The 16927-nt window shown below is 41.2% G+C and overlaps 2 protein-coding genes and 1 long non-coding RNA gene across 3 annotated transcripts in view; 1 reads left to right on the forward strand and 2 right to left on the reverse strand.

The window, feature by feature from the left end:
* Window positions 1-10201, reverse strand: part of MPHOSPH8 (M-phase phosphoprotein 8) — a 50063-nt gene extending 39862 nt beyond the window's left edge. The window contains exon 1 of the mRNA NM_001145981.1: window positions 9918-10201. Within this exon, the coding sequence (NP_001139453.1) occupies window positions 9918-10142 (225 nt within the window). The 5' untranslated portion in view covers window positions 10143-10201. The remainder of the gene's footprint in view (window positions 1-9917) is intronic.
* Window positions 7699-13694, forward strand: LOC111092341. Its single transcript, XR_005378511.1, has 5 exons — window positions 7699-7760; window positions 8651-8710; window positions 12017-12092; window positions 12749-12895; window positions 13637-13694. It is a non-coding gene; the product is annotated as an uncharacterized LOC111092341 (long non-coding RNA).
* Window positions 13695-14164: 470 nt separating this feature from the next.
* Window positions 14165-16927, reverse strand: part of PARP4 (poly(ADP-ribose) polymerase family member 4) — a 90033-nt gene continuing 87270 nt past the window's right edge. The window contains 1 exon segment of the mRNA NM_001145980.1: window positions 14165-15793. Within this exon segment, the coding sequence (NP_001139452.1) occupies window positions 15631-15793 (163 nt within the window). The 3' untranslated portion in view covers window positions 14165-15630.

Genomic DNA, 16927 nt, shown 5'->3' on the forward strand with positions numbered 1-16927 from the left:
GTTATATGCAACTGATGAATCACTAAATTTTACCTCTAAAACTAATAATACAATATATGTTAATTGGTTTTATTTTATTTTTTTAATTGGTTTTATTTTTTTAAATTATTATTATTATTATTTTTAATTTATGATAGTCACACACACAGAGAGAGAGAGAGAGAGGCAGAGACACAAGCAGAGGGAGAAGCAGGCTCCATGCACCGGGAGCCCGACGTGGGATTCGATCCCGGGTCTCCAGGATCGTGCCCTAGGCCAAAGGCAGGCGCCAAACCGCTGCGCCACCAGAGATCCCCTGTTAATTGGTTTTAAATTAAAAAAAAAAAAACAGCTACCCTAAGTAACAGATGTACTCCTGTTTATTATTTTTTATTTTATTTTATTTATTCATGACAGACACAGAGAGAGACAGAGGGAGAAGCAAGCTCTATTCAGGGAGCCTGATGTGGGACTTGATCCCGGGACTCCAGGATCATGCCCTGAGCTGAAGGCAGATGCTTAACTGCTGAGCCACCCAGGCATCTCCTGTACTACTGTTTTTATGCACACATAAAAATAATGTGGCCCAGAGGTGCCTGGCTAGCTCAGTCGGAACAGTATGCGACTCTTAATCTGAGGATCATGAGTTCAAGCCCTACATTAAGGGTGGAGCCTACTTAAAAAACGTGGCCCACAAATTAGGATCATTTTATTCAATACACCATTATTGTGCTTTCACCAAGACTAAGCAAAAATGCTTTTTAAAGGCAGTTCTGCATACTATTGACTAAGATTTCTTTTCTTTCCCCTTCGCTCACACAGGCCTCTTAAACCATGCTGTCTCACCTTTATCTTCAGTTTTAACTATACCTTCATAGAAGCACTAAGTTATATATAATGGTTTTGTTTTTGCATACTATTTTGCTTAAAAAAATGTACATATACTCTTAGTTGATATAAGCACTGTCACTTCACCCTGTTATTTAACTGAACCATAAAAGTGTATCAATTTAGACTTAGTTATGATGTTAAAATCATGAGGATTTTCAGGATTATCTTTAAAACTTAAGAATCTAAGTGTACTCTTTTCCCATTACTTCTTAGTTTCCAATCCAACATCCTGCTGATGTTGGTCTTTCAATAGGTGACAGAACAATTGAAAGGCAGTGTAGGCATGTTGAAGAGTAAAAGGTGAGGGAGTAGCACTTGGCTTTGGTTTGGATAGTTTATTGCCTCAGTGGTTGTATGAATAAAATCAGGTAAGTGTTAAGTGTAAGCTAGAATGGTGCTCTGCAGTTCATGTAGAAAACTATTTCATATATTCTTCTCAGTCAGATTGGGTATTGAGCAGAAATGATAAACCAGAAATCCGGAGAAGCAAAAATTTGGAATATATATGATAAAGATTTGATAGTCATGAAACATCAAAAAGAAAAATTCTTAAAAAAAGAAAAAAGAAAAAAAGAAAAAGAAAAATTCTTGGGACGCCTGGGTGGCTCAGCGGTTAAGTGTCTGCCTTCAGCTCAGGGCGTGATCTTGGAGCTCCGGGATCGAGTCAAACATCAGGCTCCCTGCATGGAGCCTGTTTCTCCTCCCTCTGCCTAGGTCTCTGCCTCTTTCTGTGTCTCTTATGAACAAATAAATACAATCTTAAAAAAAAAAAAAATCTTATACATGAATGAGAAAATAGGCAAAAGACACTATAGATAATTTTAAAATCTTGTTTATTGTAGTTTTACATATGTTTTTAGTATACATATATCTTAAATTTTGCCATTATAATCATTTTAAGGGTAAATTCATAGAAACAAATGGTATTAAGTACATTCACAGATACAGTTGTCACCACTGTCCATCTCTAGAACTTTTTCATCTTTCCAACTTGAAGCTGTCTCTATTAAACAGTAAGTCCCCTTCCCCTGAAGCCCTGGTATCCATCATTCTATTTTCTGTCTCTATAAATTTACTTATTCTAGGTACTTCATGTAAATGAAATCATACATAGGTACTTCATGTAAATGAAATCATACAACAAATGTCTTTCTGTTTCTGGCTTATTTCACCTATCCCAATGTTTTCAGGGTTTATCCCTGTTACAGAATGTATAAGAAGTTCCCTCCTTTTTAAGATTGAATAGTATTTCATTGTATGCTTACACCACATTTTGTTTAACCATTCATCTGTTGATGGACACTTAGGTTGTTTCCATTTATTGGCTATTGTGAACAATACACTACTGGACATGGTTAAACAAATACCTGTTTGAGTTCCTACTTTCAGTTCTTTTGGGTGCATACCCAGGAGTGAAATTACTGGGCCATGAGGTAATCGTTTAATTTTTTGAAGAATAGCCAAACTGTTTTCCACAGCAGCTATACTATTTTACATTCCCACCACCAGTGTAAGAACGATCTAATTTCTCCACATTCTCACAAACACTTGTTTTCCATGTTTTTATTACAGCCATCTAGTAACTGGTGTGAGGTAGTATATCTCATGGTTTTGATTTGCATTTCCCTAAGGATGTTGAGCATCTTTTCGTTTGCTTATTGGTCATTTGTGTATCATTGGAAAAATGTTCCTTTGTCCATTTTTAAGTAGACAGTCTTGTTTGTTTGTTTTTACTTTTTTGGTCTTATTTTTGAATTGTAGGTGTTGTTTATATACTGTGGATATTAATCCCTTGTCAGAGGTGATTTGCAAATATTTTTTTCAGTTCTATGGGTTGCCTTTTCCCTATGTTGATACTGTTTTTTGATGCACAAAATATTTTTAATTTTGATGAAGTCCTTTTACCTATTTTTTCCTGTTTGTGTTTTTGGAGTTACGTCCAATGCATTGTCAAATCCAAGGTCTTGAATATTTACCCCTACATTTTCTTCTAATAATTTTATAGTTTTACCTCTTAAATTTAGGTTTCTCTTTAAATTCATTTTGAGTTAATTTTTGTATATGGCGTGAGGTAGGTCCAATCTCCCCTTTTTGCATGTGGAAATCGAGCTATTTCAGCACAATTTGCTTCCCTATTGATTGCACTTGATACCCTTATGAAAAATCAATAGGCCATAGAAATATAGGTTCATTTTTGGATTTTCTATGTCTATCCACATACCAGTACGATACTGTTTTAATCACTCAGCTTTGTAGTAAGTTTGCAAGTCATTTATTCTGTAGATTAAATTTATTCCTAAGTACTTTATTCTTTCAGGGGTCCCCGGGTGGCTCAGTCAGTTGAGCATCTACCTTCAGCTGGGGTCGTGCTCTCAGGATCCTGGGATAGAGCCCTGTCAGGCTCCCTGCTCAGTGGCAGTCTGCTTCTCCCCCTTACTCTCATGCTTTCTCAATAAAATCTTAAAAAAAAAAAAAAAAGAATTATTTTATTTTTTTAGATGCTGTTATAAACAGAATTGCACACAGGCATGTGTTAGAGGAGGGGCAAAGGCAAAGAATCAAGCAGATTCCCCACTGAGCCCTGAAGTCAAAGGGGGAGGGAGCTCAATCCCAGGACCCAAGAGATCATGACCTAAGCTAAAACCAAGAGTTGGCACTTAGCTGACTGAGCCACCCAGGTGCCCCTGGAGTTGTTTTCTTTTTTTTTTTTTTTTTTTTTTGGAGTTGTTTTCTTAATTCCTTTTTTGGTAGGAGCTTAGGAAGATGGTGGAGTAAGAGGACCCTGAGTCCACCCTGGCCCACATTTACTACTAGATATCCTCCACATCCAAGTCAATAAATTGGAGCGTGATCTGAAGACTGGCAGAACAAACTCCACAATTAAATATAGAGAAAAAGCTGCATCTGAAAGGTTTGGAAGGTCAGAAAGGTGGAGAGAGGCTATCAGCTGGAGGGAGTGGTGTGTGTGAAGAGGGCAGAGAAACAGGTCCTCGAACCAGGTATCTCACATGGAGAAGACCCCATAATGTTTGGTTTTAAAAACCTGAGGAACAAACAAACCCAAAGGAGTTGAATTCTGTGAGCTTGTAAAACCAGTGGGGCTTGGAGCCCAGAGCTTTAAAAGTCAGCTGACTTTAATGCTGCACTGGCCACCAGTGAGCAATAGGGTAAGTGATAGGTGGGTTGCTGCCCTTAAAGAGACAACAGTGTGTGGAGAGGCAACATAAAAACAGCAGTTTAGGGCAACCCAGGGGCTCAGCGGTTTAGTGCCGCCTTCAGCCCAGGGCATGATCCTGGAGACCCAGGATCCAGTCCCACGTCAGGCTCCCTGCATGGAGCCTGCTTCTCCCTCTGCCTGTGTGTCCCCCCCCCCGCCCGTGTCTCTCATGAATAAATAAATAAAATCTTAAAAACAAACAAACAAACAAACCCAGCAGTTTATGGAATACCACGGGGGGAAATGGGAAGCAGATTTGTTCATTCTGATTTCAGACCATGTTGGGGGACCTCTCTGAAAACAAAAGAGCTTGCATGTGCCATTTTCCTCCCCAACCCACCAGCATAAACACAGAGCCACCTGTAAGAAGGGGAGCTGCACAGACACTTGCTACCTGACCCGCTAGCAGTATGCCATGCCCATGAGTTCTCCTCAGGAGTCACCCACTCCAAGCCTGCTAAGCCTTGCGTTCAAGGGGATTTTGTTAGCACCATGTGCACCCCGCCCAAACACCCCCACCCACAATCATGTGCTGGGCTCAGCCATACCCAGTCATCCTTATGCAAGATGCCCAACCTTGCACCCCCTGCCACTCCAGGGCACAGCCCCCAGCTGCCTCAGTGCTTCAGGGGATCTAGCACAGGACTAGTGGCCCAAATGAAATTTTGCTCACAACCCTGCCCTGCTCCAAAGTTCCCTGATGTACACGCCCCTTCAGAGCTAGCCTGCCTGGGTCCCACTAACACCACAGACAGCAAGCATAGCCCACAACAGGCAGAGTCAGTACAAATGACTACATTGAGAGGAAAAGTGACACAGACACGACAGCAACGTGTAAACAATACACACAGGATACTCTCCTCTAAGTGCCAGGTTCTGGTGAACAGGGAACACTGTATGGCAGGGCATACCAGGACCTCCTCTTCATGAACTCACTACTTTCAAGAGCAGAAGACACAGCTGACTTTCTTAACAGAAACAGAGAGGCAGACAAAATGAGACAGAGAAACTCATCCCAAATGAAAGAACAGGACAAGGCCACAGCCAGAGATCTAAAGCAAAACATATATAAGTAACATGCTTGATGGAGAATTTAAAGCAATGATTGTAAGGATACTCACTAGACTTGAGAAAAGAGTGGAAAACATGAGTGATACCCTTAACACAGAGATAAGGAATAACACAGCAGAGATAAAGGGCTCAATAAAAGAAATGAGAAACACACTTGATGGAATGAATACAGCACGGAAGAGCAGAGAAATTAATTAGTGACCAAGAAAACAGAGTAATGGAGAGTAATCAGCTGAACAAAAGAAACAATTACACAAAAGAACAGACTTAGGGAACTTAGTTACTCCATCAATCAACATTCATATTATAGGAGTCCCAAACAAGAGAGAAAAAAAGGGGCCAGAAAATTTTATTTAATGAAATAGTATCTGAAAACTTCCCTAAATTGGGGAAGGAAACCATATCCAGATCCAGGAGGCATCGAGAACTCCAAACAAAATCAACAAAGCAGATGCACACCAAGACAAGTTGTAATTAAATCCACAACATATAGTGATAAAGAAAAAATCATAAAAGCAGCAAAACAAAAGTCGTCAGTAACTTACAAGGGAAAGCCCATAAGATTACAGATTTTTTGGCAGAAACTTGGCAAGCCAGAAGAGAGTGGCATGATATATTCAGTGTGCTGAATGGGAAAAATCTGCATGATATATTCAGTGTGCTGAATGGGAAAAATCTGCAGCCAAGAATACAATATCCAGCAAGGCTATCATTCAGAATAGAAGGAGAGATAGTTTCCCAGACAAACAAAATAGGGATGCCTGGGTGGCTCAGCAGTTGAATCTTGCCTTTGGCTCAGGGTGTGGTCCCAGAGTCCAGGGATATCAGACTTCCCTTGAGGAGCCTACTTCTCCTGTCTCTGTCTCTGCCTCTCTCTGTCTCTCATGAATAAATCAATAAAATCTTTTTAAAAATATATAAATAAATAAAGGAGTCTGTGACCCCTGTGACCACTGCAAGAAATCTAAAAAGGGACTCTTGAAGTAGAAAGGAGACCAAAAGTCACAGTATATAGGTATGAAATACAAAAGGAATAAAAATGACTATTTCTGTAAAAAATCAGCCAGGAAACCCACACCGACATACACATGCACACACAAAGAATGTAAAATATACTAACAGTTGGCAAATTGAATTTAAATTTTAGAAAAAGGAAAAAATATATTAACATATACCTAGAAACCAGGGGAGGAGAAAAGAATGGGTTTTATCTTAAATGACCACCAACTTAATATAAACTGCCATATGCAGAGGAGACTATACATAAGCCTAATGGCAGGTTAAAAACAGAACTACCTTATGATCTAGCAATCATACTACAGGGGGTTTACCCAAAGAATACAAGAATACTAATTCAAAGGGATGCATGCATCCTGATGTTCATAGCATTATTTATAATAGCAAGATATGGAAGCAGTCTGTATCCACTGATTGATGAATGGATAAAGAAGATATGAAATACATATATGTGCATATATATATATGCAATGGCATATTATTCAGCCATAGAAAGAATAAAATCTTTTAAAAAATATTTTATTATTTGAGAGCGAGCGAGAGATAGAGAACAAACAGTGTGGGGGCAAGGAGAAGCAGACTCCCCCCGTTGAGCAGGGAGCCCAACTTGGAGCTCATTCCCAGGACCCTGGGATCATGACCGGGCTTGAAGGCAGATGCTTAACTGACTGAGCCACTCCAGGCTTTAGTGTTGCCTTAAAATTGACAAGAACATACCATAAAAAATGCCAGTTACAATAATCAATAATATTTGGAATATGAAATTGAGAACTGCTCATATGTGCAAATTATTCTCAAATTAGTTTCCCATATTTCCAGTTTCAAATTCCTAAGTAACAGCTGATTTGCTTGTTGGCAACTATTAGGTCTTAAATAACCCAATTAATTAAACAAATACTCAGTGTTAAACAATATATAAATACGTGTCAGTTAAAATAATTCTTTTAAAGGACATGAAATATTTATTAATAACTCTCAAGTGTTTGGAAGTTAGGCAATATATTTGCACATAATTTATGGAAATTGGAAAATATTTTTACCTGAACATAGTATAAACATAATTTATGAGCTATAGCTAAATTAAGATTAGAGGTATATAATTTGAGGGGGCCTGGAGAGCTCCTTTGATAGAACATGAGACTCTTGATCTCAGGGATTTTAAGTCTAAAGCCCACGCTGAATGTGGAGCTTACCTAAAAAAACAAAAACCTTTTTTTTGTTTTGTTTTTTTTTAAGGGGGCAAGGGATGCCTGGGTGGCTCAGCGGTTGAGCGTCTCCAGGGCATGATCCTGGAGTTCGGGGATTGAGTCCCACATTGGGCTCCCTGCATGGAGCCTGCTTCTCCCTCCGCCTGTGTCTCTCCCGAATAAATAAATAAAATTAAAAAAAAAAAAAAAGAGGGGGGAAGGGCAGAGGGAGAAGAAGAGAGAGAATCTTAAGCAGGCTCCATGCCCTGTGTGGAGCCTGATGTGAGTCTCGATCTCACAAACCATGACATCACAAACCATGACATTATGACCCAAGCTGAATCACTAGTAGGATGCTTAACTGATTGAACCACTCGAGGGCCCCCTCAAAAAGTCAGGTAAATCTAAACTCAAGTATCAAGGAAGGTATCCTTAAGTGGAAAAATTACAAAAGCAAGAAAGATATTACCATATAATAATTCAGGACAGTGATTTTGGGGGATGGAAGAGAATACTGAACGGTAATGGTATTCAAAAGAGGTTTCTAGGGCTAGCAGTCTAATATTTCCTGACTTAGGTGGAGGTTATACAGGTGTTGGCTTTATGATAATTTACTAAGTTATATAATTAAAATATTCATACACTTAAAAAAATCAAGTCAAATTCCCATAAATATTAAAAAGTGCCAGCTTTTGGCTTCAAAACCCCAAGATCTGTCAGATTAATTTAACTGTTCTGAAAACATACAAAAAATCACATTTGGCAATAAAATGAAATAAAGAACATGGCTAATATATAAATGTAGCATTAATGCCATTCATCATCATGACAGTTTTAGTAACAGAATACCAGTCTGATGGCTTATGAACAGAAATACCATAGACCTTAAGGAAGCCAAACAAACAGCTACCAGGACCCTTATGGTTTTCAATTGGCTGGCTCCCTTAGCAGTACTTAAAAAGTAACCAGTGTAGTCCTGTTCTGCTGAGCTAATACTTTTCGTCTTATAAATCATTCTCAAGAGCACCTAAAAATACAATGCACTGAGAACTAGATTTTTCACCTAACTTTATATCGTTTACTGTCTTCAACATTTAAGCTTCTTAGTTTCACCTGCTTTTGACTAGAATATGTACAGTTCCTACAATTGTTTGGGACCAGGAATATTATAGTGGAATTAAATAAATTTTTAAAAATATAAAAATTATACTTACAGGCGAACCACCTTAACTTTAAAGATATTACTTTCCTAACCAAATATTTTTCTAAATATCTTCTATGTGCCAAGCACTGTGTTAGATGAAGGAGATAAAAAACAGCCCAAGATTGGATCTACTCTCATCTCAAGGTACTTTTGTTATATATTTGGAAAAATTACACCAAAAAAAGTTCCTATCTACTGTATTGCAACTAGCAATAATAGTAATACATTGGATATCAACAATTTATCCCGACAAATTTTTCAGCTTCAGCAACTGTGTATGCTACAATTAATCTCCATATCCTCAGTACCTAACGCTGCATCTAGCACAAGGCGTGTGAAGAAAAAAAAAAAAAAAGTTTGCTAAATAGTCAAACAGAAAATAATAGATAATATAAAAAGAAGACAGAGACCCTATCACCATACGGGCCCTTTGGTCACCTCACACTTACCTACTGACACAGACTGTCTCCCTACTTGTGCACCCTCTCTCCTCCATCCCACCCTGCAGTCCATGACTCATTTAGTCATTTAATCTTCTGAGTACCAGTAATACAAAAATTAGTAAGAATCATATTTCCTTTAACCAGTGAGCCTACCATGTAGCAGAGAGACAAACACGTATATAATAATGCTTTAAAGCTCAGAGGTCCGACCCACTGCTGGGAGGGCAAACTTGAAGATCTCACTCCGCAGGGATTCCCAGGGAAACTGATTCTCAGAGAGACCTGAGAGACTGGGGGGCGGGAGAACGGGGGGGTCTAGGGTCAGTATGACGGAGGAGGTCAGGACTACAGTGAGGTTGCTCTCCCGTAACAAAGTGAGAGGGAAGACAACGGTCAGACTTGGAAGGCCTCTAAACACCACCCTCTTGGACGAGATTCCGGGGATGAACGGGAATCCCCGTGGATTTTAAGGCAGAAAACGGACCAAAGCTTTGGAGAGCACTGGACGGACGACAAGCAGCCCGGACGGGGATGGGAGCCGGCCCACAGAGTCTCCTCCCGGAGCAGAGCAGCGGCCCTCTCGAGGAGGCACGCCGACACCGCCGCGGATCTTGCCGCAGCCGGCGGACTCCGATGCTTCCCGCCCCCAGCCACGCAACCCGGCCAAAGTTCCTGAAAGGAGCCCCGCTCCCGAAACCCGCACGAGCCCGCGGCCACAGCCGGAGTCCGCCCCCAACACCCGCACGCTGGCCGGGGCGCAAGCGATCAAGCTCCTTCCCGCCCACGTCCACGGCACAACTCCGGGAGGGCTCCCCGTGTACGCACGGCCGCCCTCCGCAGAAGCCCCTCCGCTCCCGCCTCACGGCACGCCCTGCGCGCCCAGCGCCGCCTCCCCGCCGCACACCTACCCCCTCGGTCTTCATGTCCAGGATCTTTTCCACCTCGAATACATCCTCTCCGTCCTCCTCGCTGTCTCCGGCTGCCTCCGCGCCTCTTGTGGCTGCGTCCTTCTCTTCGCCCGCTGCTCCGACACCTTCTCCTTCAGCTTCAGGAGACTCCACATTGCCTGCGGCACCTGAGACAGGACTCGCAGTCATGCTCACTCCCTCGGCGACCGTCGCCGCCGCCATCATCGGAGCCCAGCAAACCGCCGACGAAGAGCGGCTGCGACACACACCCTTGGCGGTTCCTCGCGCTCCGCGCTTGGCCCGAATCCACGTGACGCTACTAGGGAGACCCGCCAATAGCGGCCTCCGGACCCTGGAGCGACACACACACCCACCAATCACGTCGAGGCGGGCGCGCTGGAGCCCGCGGAGTCTACGGGAAGTGGGTGGGCGGGCTGAGGGGCGCCCGGGAGGAAGGGCGGGGCGAATAGGCCGTGAGAGTGAGGCGCTGGGCAGCTGCGGCGCTGGGGAGGCGCGGGGAAGGGCAGCTCTGGCGCTCCTGGGGGGAAGGGCAGGAACGGCCGGTTGGGGTGGGCGGAGAGGGAGGGGCTTGTCTGGGCGCCGGAGAAAAGGGAGAGAGGCGGGCTCACCCGGCGGGGAAGGGGCCGCCGGGGCACCGCGGAGCGCGGCTATTCGCCTTGGAGAAGGAGCCCAAGCGCCTGAGGGGACCGACTGCTGCTGGGGCCTGACGGCTGTGCCTGAGGAAACCGACCGCTGCTGGGACCTGACGGCCGCCCCGAGGGGACCCCGACCGCTGCTGGGACCTGACGGCCGCCCCAGGGGACCCCGACCGCTCCTGGGACCTGACGGCCGCCCCGAGGGGACGGACAGCTGCGAGGTTCCCCAGAACAGCAGCCCACCTCTGCCGGGACCGGAGCGGGCCGGACATGCGGTGTGATTGAGATTCGTTAAACGCGTGTGGACGATACAAACATCACTCAGTGCTGTTATATTCTAGTATTGTTTACAGATAGGAAAAAAATGTTAAGTATCAGGCCAAAACTAATTGTTTTTCAAGTTCTAGGGATTTTTCCCCCATTGAAAATATCTGGACGTGATAAAATTACGTTGTCCACCTTACGGATGATTGACAAAGATAGTCACCCAGAGTTGCTATGATAACCCACCTAAGGGTAAAATAGTTTTCTCACTTTGGATTCAAATAAAATTGTGGTATCGAGCTTTTAATTTTTTTATTCTGCTAAGTGTCATTTATTTAAGTTATCTATACCCAACTTGGGGCTGAAATTCAGGACCTGGAGATGAAGAATGGAAGCTCTTCTGACAGCCAGCCAGGTGCCCCAAGGAGTTTTTCATTTTTGTTTCTTTGAATGGTGGACTTAATTTATAAGATTTACTCTTTTAAGTGAACTCAGAGGTTGAAGAATCATCTATGGTCCAGCAGATCCATTTGGGTGATGTAGGAAAGACGTTAGGATTCTAAGCCAATGGCCAAGAAAAAATTCTAGAGACGTCTTTGGTGCAAACAGGTGGTTTTTTTGGGACACCTGGGTAGCTGAGCGGTTGAGGACGTCATCCTGGTCTGAGGATCCAGTTCCACATCGAGCCCCCCTTGAAGAGCCTGTTTCTCCCTCTGCCTGTGTCTCTGCCTGCCTCTCTCTGTGTCTCTCATGAATAAATAAATAAAATCTTAAAAAAAAAAAAAAAAAAGGTGGTTTTATTTAAGCACCAGAGGGGACCTGTGGGCAGGAAGAGCCGTCCCGGGGTCATGAGGAGTGACCTGTTGTATACTTTCAAGTTGGGAGGGGGTTAGGGAGAGAGTTCAGTCTCTAAGGAATTTTGGAAGCAAGGTTTCCAGGATTTGAGGGGGCTGGCTATTGTTGGGAAAGGTCATTTATTATGTCTAATGAACCTTAGTCAGGAGAACCTTCAGATGAATATCAACAGGCCATATGCTTGGGGGATGATCGCCAACACGTGTCTTGTAGGATAGAGATGAAGTTTCTGAAGGAATTTTTTTTTTTCTGAAGGAATTTTTAATGTTAAAATAGATTCCCAAGATCTTGGAGAGTTGGACTAAGATTGCCTTTTGCCTTTAGCAATGTGTCAACATCGAGGCAGCTGAGTCTCTAGAGGAAGATCACTCTATCTGTTTCAAGAACTTGTCAAGGGGCTGTAAGTAGTAGGAAATTTAATAATTTTTCATTTGCCATTGTTTCCCACATCATGGAGAGGCTCATCAGATCTTAAGTAGGGTCACTATTATTTGTTTAGCTCACTAAATGCATCCTGTGTACCATGACTATACCAAGCATTAACAATACAAACAACAATAGAACATGGTATTAAAATTCAGCTGACTAAACCTGAAGATCTTATTGGCTTTATTCAACAATTAGGGTAGCATCCTATCCAGCAAATAGAAAGGAGCTCCAAAGCAACGCAGAACAGGACAGGCTTTTCATAGCAGAACAGGGGTGGGGCAAGGAAATCATAAACAAAAGAAAGGATTATTTCAGACCAATTCACTGTCTTTTGGGGGAGGGATGAGGTCTATCCGGAGGATTACCTCACTAGTATTACCAGGAAATTCCAGACTACTGGTTAAGATTCTATTCCTAGAAGAGGCTGAAATTGCAGTTAGGTTGGGTATCAAGCCTTGGTTTGCTGATGTGGGACTTGGCACAGATAATTCCATTTTGGGCCTGTTGTCTCTTAACAGTCCCTCTGCCCTTCACAGACTCTTAACCTATAAAGGAAGATACACAACAATTCTAATAATTAAATATCTTTTTAAAGTAATTTTTAAAAATATTTTATTTACTTGACAGAGTACACAAGCAGGGGAAGCAGAAGGCAGAGGGAGAGGCAGAAGGAGGCTCCCTAAGGAGCAGGGAACTGGACGCAGAGCTCCATCCCAGGACTCTGGGATCATGACCTGAGCCAAAGGCAACTGAGCCACCCAGGTGTCCCTTGAAGTAAGTTTTTAAAAATACTATAATCAAACAACATTAGTTGATGGGGAAAGCTCATTCTTTCAGAAAAATTTCAGTTAATCATAGAAGAAAAGATAGAGAATCACAATGTTTCATGAAAATAATTTCAGCAACAAAACTGTTAGGTGAAAGACTGATGAGGAATTGGCTGCCAAAGAATCTCTTCACAGACTATTTGTTGGTTGTAGGGGAAACACAGCTTCACATTGGAAAACCCACTGATCATTGTTAGCATTGCTAAAAGAACAACCAAACTATATGGCTCCTGTTGATAAAAATATTGATTCTTAATCTATTCAGGACCTTAGATCAAATTTCCAGTTTACAAGAAATATGGGGAAAGAAAAAATGGAAACAGACAAATCCAGAATGTGGGACAATCCTATAGGACAACTGACCTTGTTTCTTTAACAAGTCAATAGCAAAAGAGGAGGGAAGAGAAGACTGTTCTCAATTTATAAAAACCTGGCAAAATCTCTTAAATGACAGGATTTATGTTCATTATACTATTTTCTTGGCTTTTATGTATTTTTGAAATAAAAGTTATATATATATATTCACTGTAAAACTTTTTAACCAATTCAAATATATAGGATAGAAACAAAGTTCCTATTCCTCAAAGGTAACCAGTTTGGAATATGACATGACAGACTTTTATCTCATACATATATAAACACCCATTTATATAATTTTTTTTTTAAGACTTTATTTATTTATTCACAGAGAGAGAGAGAGAGAGAGAGAGGCGGAAGCAGGCTCCATGCAGGGAGCCCGATGTGGGACTCGATCCCAGGACTCCAGGATCACGCCCTGGGCCAAAGGTAGGCTCTAACCCGCTGAGCCACCCAGGGATCCCCCCATTTATATAATTTTTAAATGAACTCTATTCCATATTATTCTGCAACTGAAATATATATATATGTGCATATATAACACATGGATGTGTATGTGTCCATATTTTTGCAAGATGAATTTCTAGAAGTGGAATTCCTATTAGTGAAATGTTTAGATCAAGGAGGGTAGTGATTTAAATTTGGAGAAATTGCAAATACATTTACTAGTATATGTTTCCAGCGATAACATAAGGAAGTCTATCTATCTTCACACACTCTGCTACTAGGTACTATCAATCTTTTATCCTCTAATCTGATAGAACAAGAAAAGAGTTTATCTTCTGTGATTATATCAAATAAGCAGACAAGGCCAAGGGCAAGACCTGATTGATTTAGCCAGTAAAGACATAACAAGCCATTTTAGATTTAGATGGTTTATTACTTACATAAACAGCAAGAGAAAGAGTAGTCAAAGATGCCAGCTCCCCTTGGTCCTTGTCCCACATCCCAAAGGAGCTAGATAATTTTGATGTGTGTTGTGGGACACCTCATTGCTGAGGAGTCAATTCTTAATACAGCTAGGATTTTTAGTCTCCAACTGTCTCCTGAGCTTTACATCGCTTCAGAACTGGGAGGTGATGAGAAATAGTCTTACGTCTACCTCCCAGGTTGACAGTCAGATGGAGAAGGCCTCACAGTAATTCCTCACAAACTTCCCATCCTCTGAGTGCATCACAAGGCATTCTGCCAACCCTCAATTATAGCTGTGGTTCTAGTCCAGGGAATTAGGAGGGTCACACGGCAGGTTAATGGAAGTCACTCAAGATGAAGGCAGGACTGGCAGTAGAAAGGGAAATCCTGAACCATGTGAATGAGGGTAGGAACTGGGCACATGGCAAATGACAGCAATGAGGACAGATTGGAGGACAGCCAAAAGAATGAATCTCAATGAAACCAGGGTTTTTTTTTACATAAAGATAGAGAGGTAATCTAGAAGTGGTAGTGTGGAGGAAGGTGGAAAGTGACCTTACAGCTTTCATGAAAAATAAAATGGATCATAAACCAAAATGTAAAATGCAAAATTTAAAAAAAATAAATAAAATGCAAAATTTATAAAACTTCTACAAGATAACATAGGAGGAAATCTAGAGGACTTTAGGGTTTTAGATAGATCCATGAAAGAATTACTTAGGATACCTAGCTTTTCTAAGTGACAAAAAATGTATCAAGGGATCTATAGTTTAGGAACCACACCAGGGAGCATGCATACAAGGGCAAAGGTCTGGAGACTCAGGACCCAGGAAACAGGCTTGCACGCCAGGAACACTGACATCAGCCAAGACCTTGTTTCTGTCCAGCTTACTAAATCCAGCTGGGCCATTCTCTACTAGAGTCTTTAAAGAGGAGAAGGAAATGAGGTTCCAGGACCAGCCAGATGTGTCTCTTATCACCTTAAAACTTTTAAACACAAAAAATCTGTAATGTTGTAATATTAATTTTATTATCACTTCTTAGTTCATTAATCAGTTATTTTATTTTTTACTTTTTAAAAAGATTTTATATTTGAGATAGAGTGAGCAAGAGGAGAGAGAGTACGAGGTGGCAGGAGAGGGAGAGGGAGAAGCAGATTCCCTGCTGAGCAGGAAGCCTGATGTAGGGGCTCTATTCCAGAATCCTGGGATCATGACCTGAGCTGAAGGCAGACACTTAACTGACTGAGCCACCCAGGCACCCCTGTTTCTGTTTATTTTAAAGTGAGTGCTATACTGAATAAAATCATAATTAAACTTCATTATAGGTATCTATAGATATCTGATTATTTTGTACATGGAAGCATGAGTAATGTTTAAAAAACAACTTCAGTTGATTCAGCCTTGACTGTAATTAAGAAGTCTGTAAAGAGAAGTGGTGCCCCAATAGCTGTTTAGTGGCAGAGTCCCAGTCTTGACCCAACTCAAGCCGTTGGCAGATAGATGGATATTGTCCTTCAGTTCTTCTTACCCATTCACTTGCTTTCTTTATTTCTTCAAAAGCCCAGGGGATAGTTCTAGAATAAAAATAAATGGTTCCAACAACATCAGAATATAATTACCTACGAAATGTAATGTGGTACCAAACCTAGCACATTATATCAGACAAAATAATTCTGTCAAAAATTAAGATATTTAAAAAAAGCAATTCTCTCTGACATTTTATGAAAGTTCTATCAGACTGACACAGTGCTTTTAACTTATCCAACACATTTTAAAATATATTAAGCTCATCACTTTCCAGCTTCTAAATGCTTCATAGACTTCCTTGGTCCCTCCAGGACAACTCAAGCCTTCTCTAGATTTTATATGATTTTTTTGTTGTTTTTTGTCATCTCCTTTCCATTCTTCTTGATCTAAATCCATCCATTCTTCAAGCAGAAACTCAATACTATTTTACAAACCAGGTTTCTATTTCTCTCTCCTTTTTACTGTACCAGGAATTCTCAATTTGATCAGTTAGCAAAATACCTAAGACTCACCCATTAAACTTTCATATAGTTAATTCTGTCACACCAATCAGAAACAATGTACTACTAAACTGTGCATAACATAAAAGCTCTAAGTTTGTGTGCATAAAATGTCAAACATTCAAGACTGTCAAATATTCAAAAGTCTATGCAAGACTCAGAAAAATTGAGATTTTTCATTATTAGTTAGCTAATTCCTCATTAATCATGTCATCTGCTAGAATTTATTAGCAAGCAAGTGGTAACATATACTACAGAGAAAAAAATTCTTTGGGGGGAAACTAAAAATTTGGAAAATTCTCTCCATCTTCCTGATTTTTTTCCCTGTAAACTGAGGAAGGGCCATTAGTATAGTATGATGGCTAAAAGCTGGGTTCAAACCCTGACTCTGAAATCACACAATGTTGGCTATGATGAAGCTTTCATTCAAGACTGGAAGTCTCAGTTTCCTCAATTATAATAATAATATGAGATCCTAGGGGTTTGTCGTGGGGATTAGCAAAATACATGCATGTCACAGGCTTTAATAACCCTTGGCACAGAGCAGGCAATCAATAAATGTTAATGAATATCATGATGACACAAACATACTAAATGGTGAGCATGTCCAAAGTGCTTAAAAGGCCTGTTTCCCAGTAATCATTAGTCTACTTATAGTTATGGACTACTGAAAGCAACAAA

This window comes from Canis lupus, chromosome 25 (genome assembly GCF_011100685.1).
Source record: "Canis lupus familiaris isolate Mischka breed German Shepherd chromosome 25, alternate assembly UU_Cfam_GSD_1.0, whole genome shotgun sequence".
NCBI classification, from domain to species: Eukaryota; Metazoa; Chordata; class Mammalia; order Carnivora; family Canidae; genus Canis; species Canis lupus.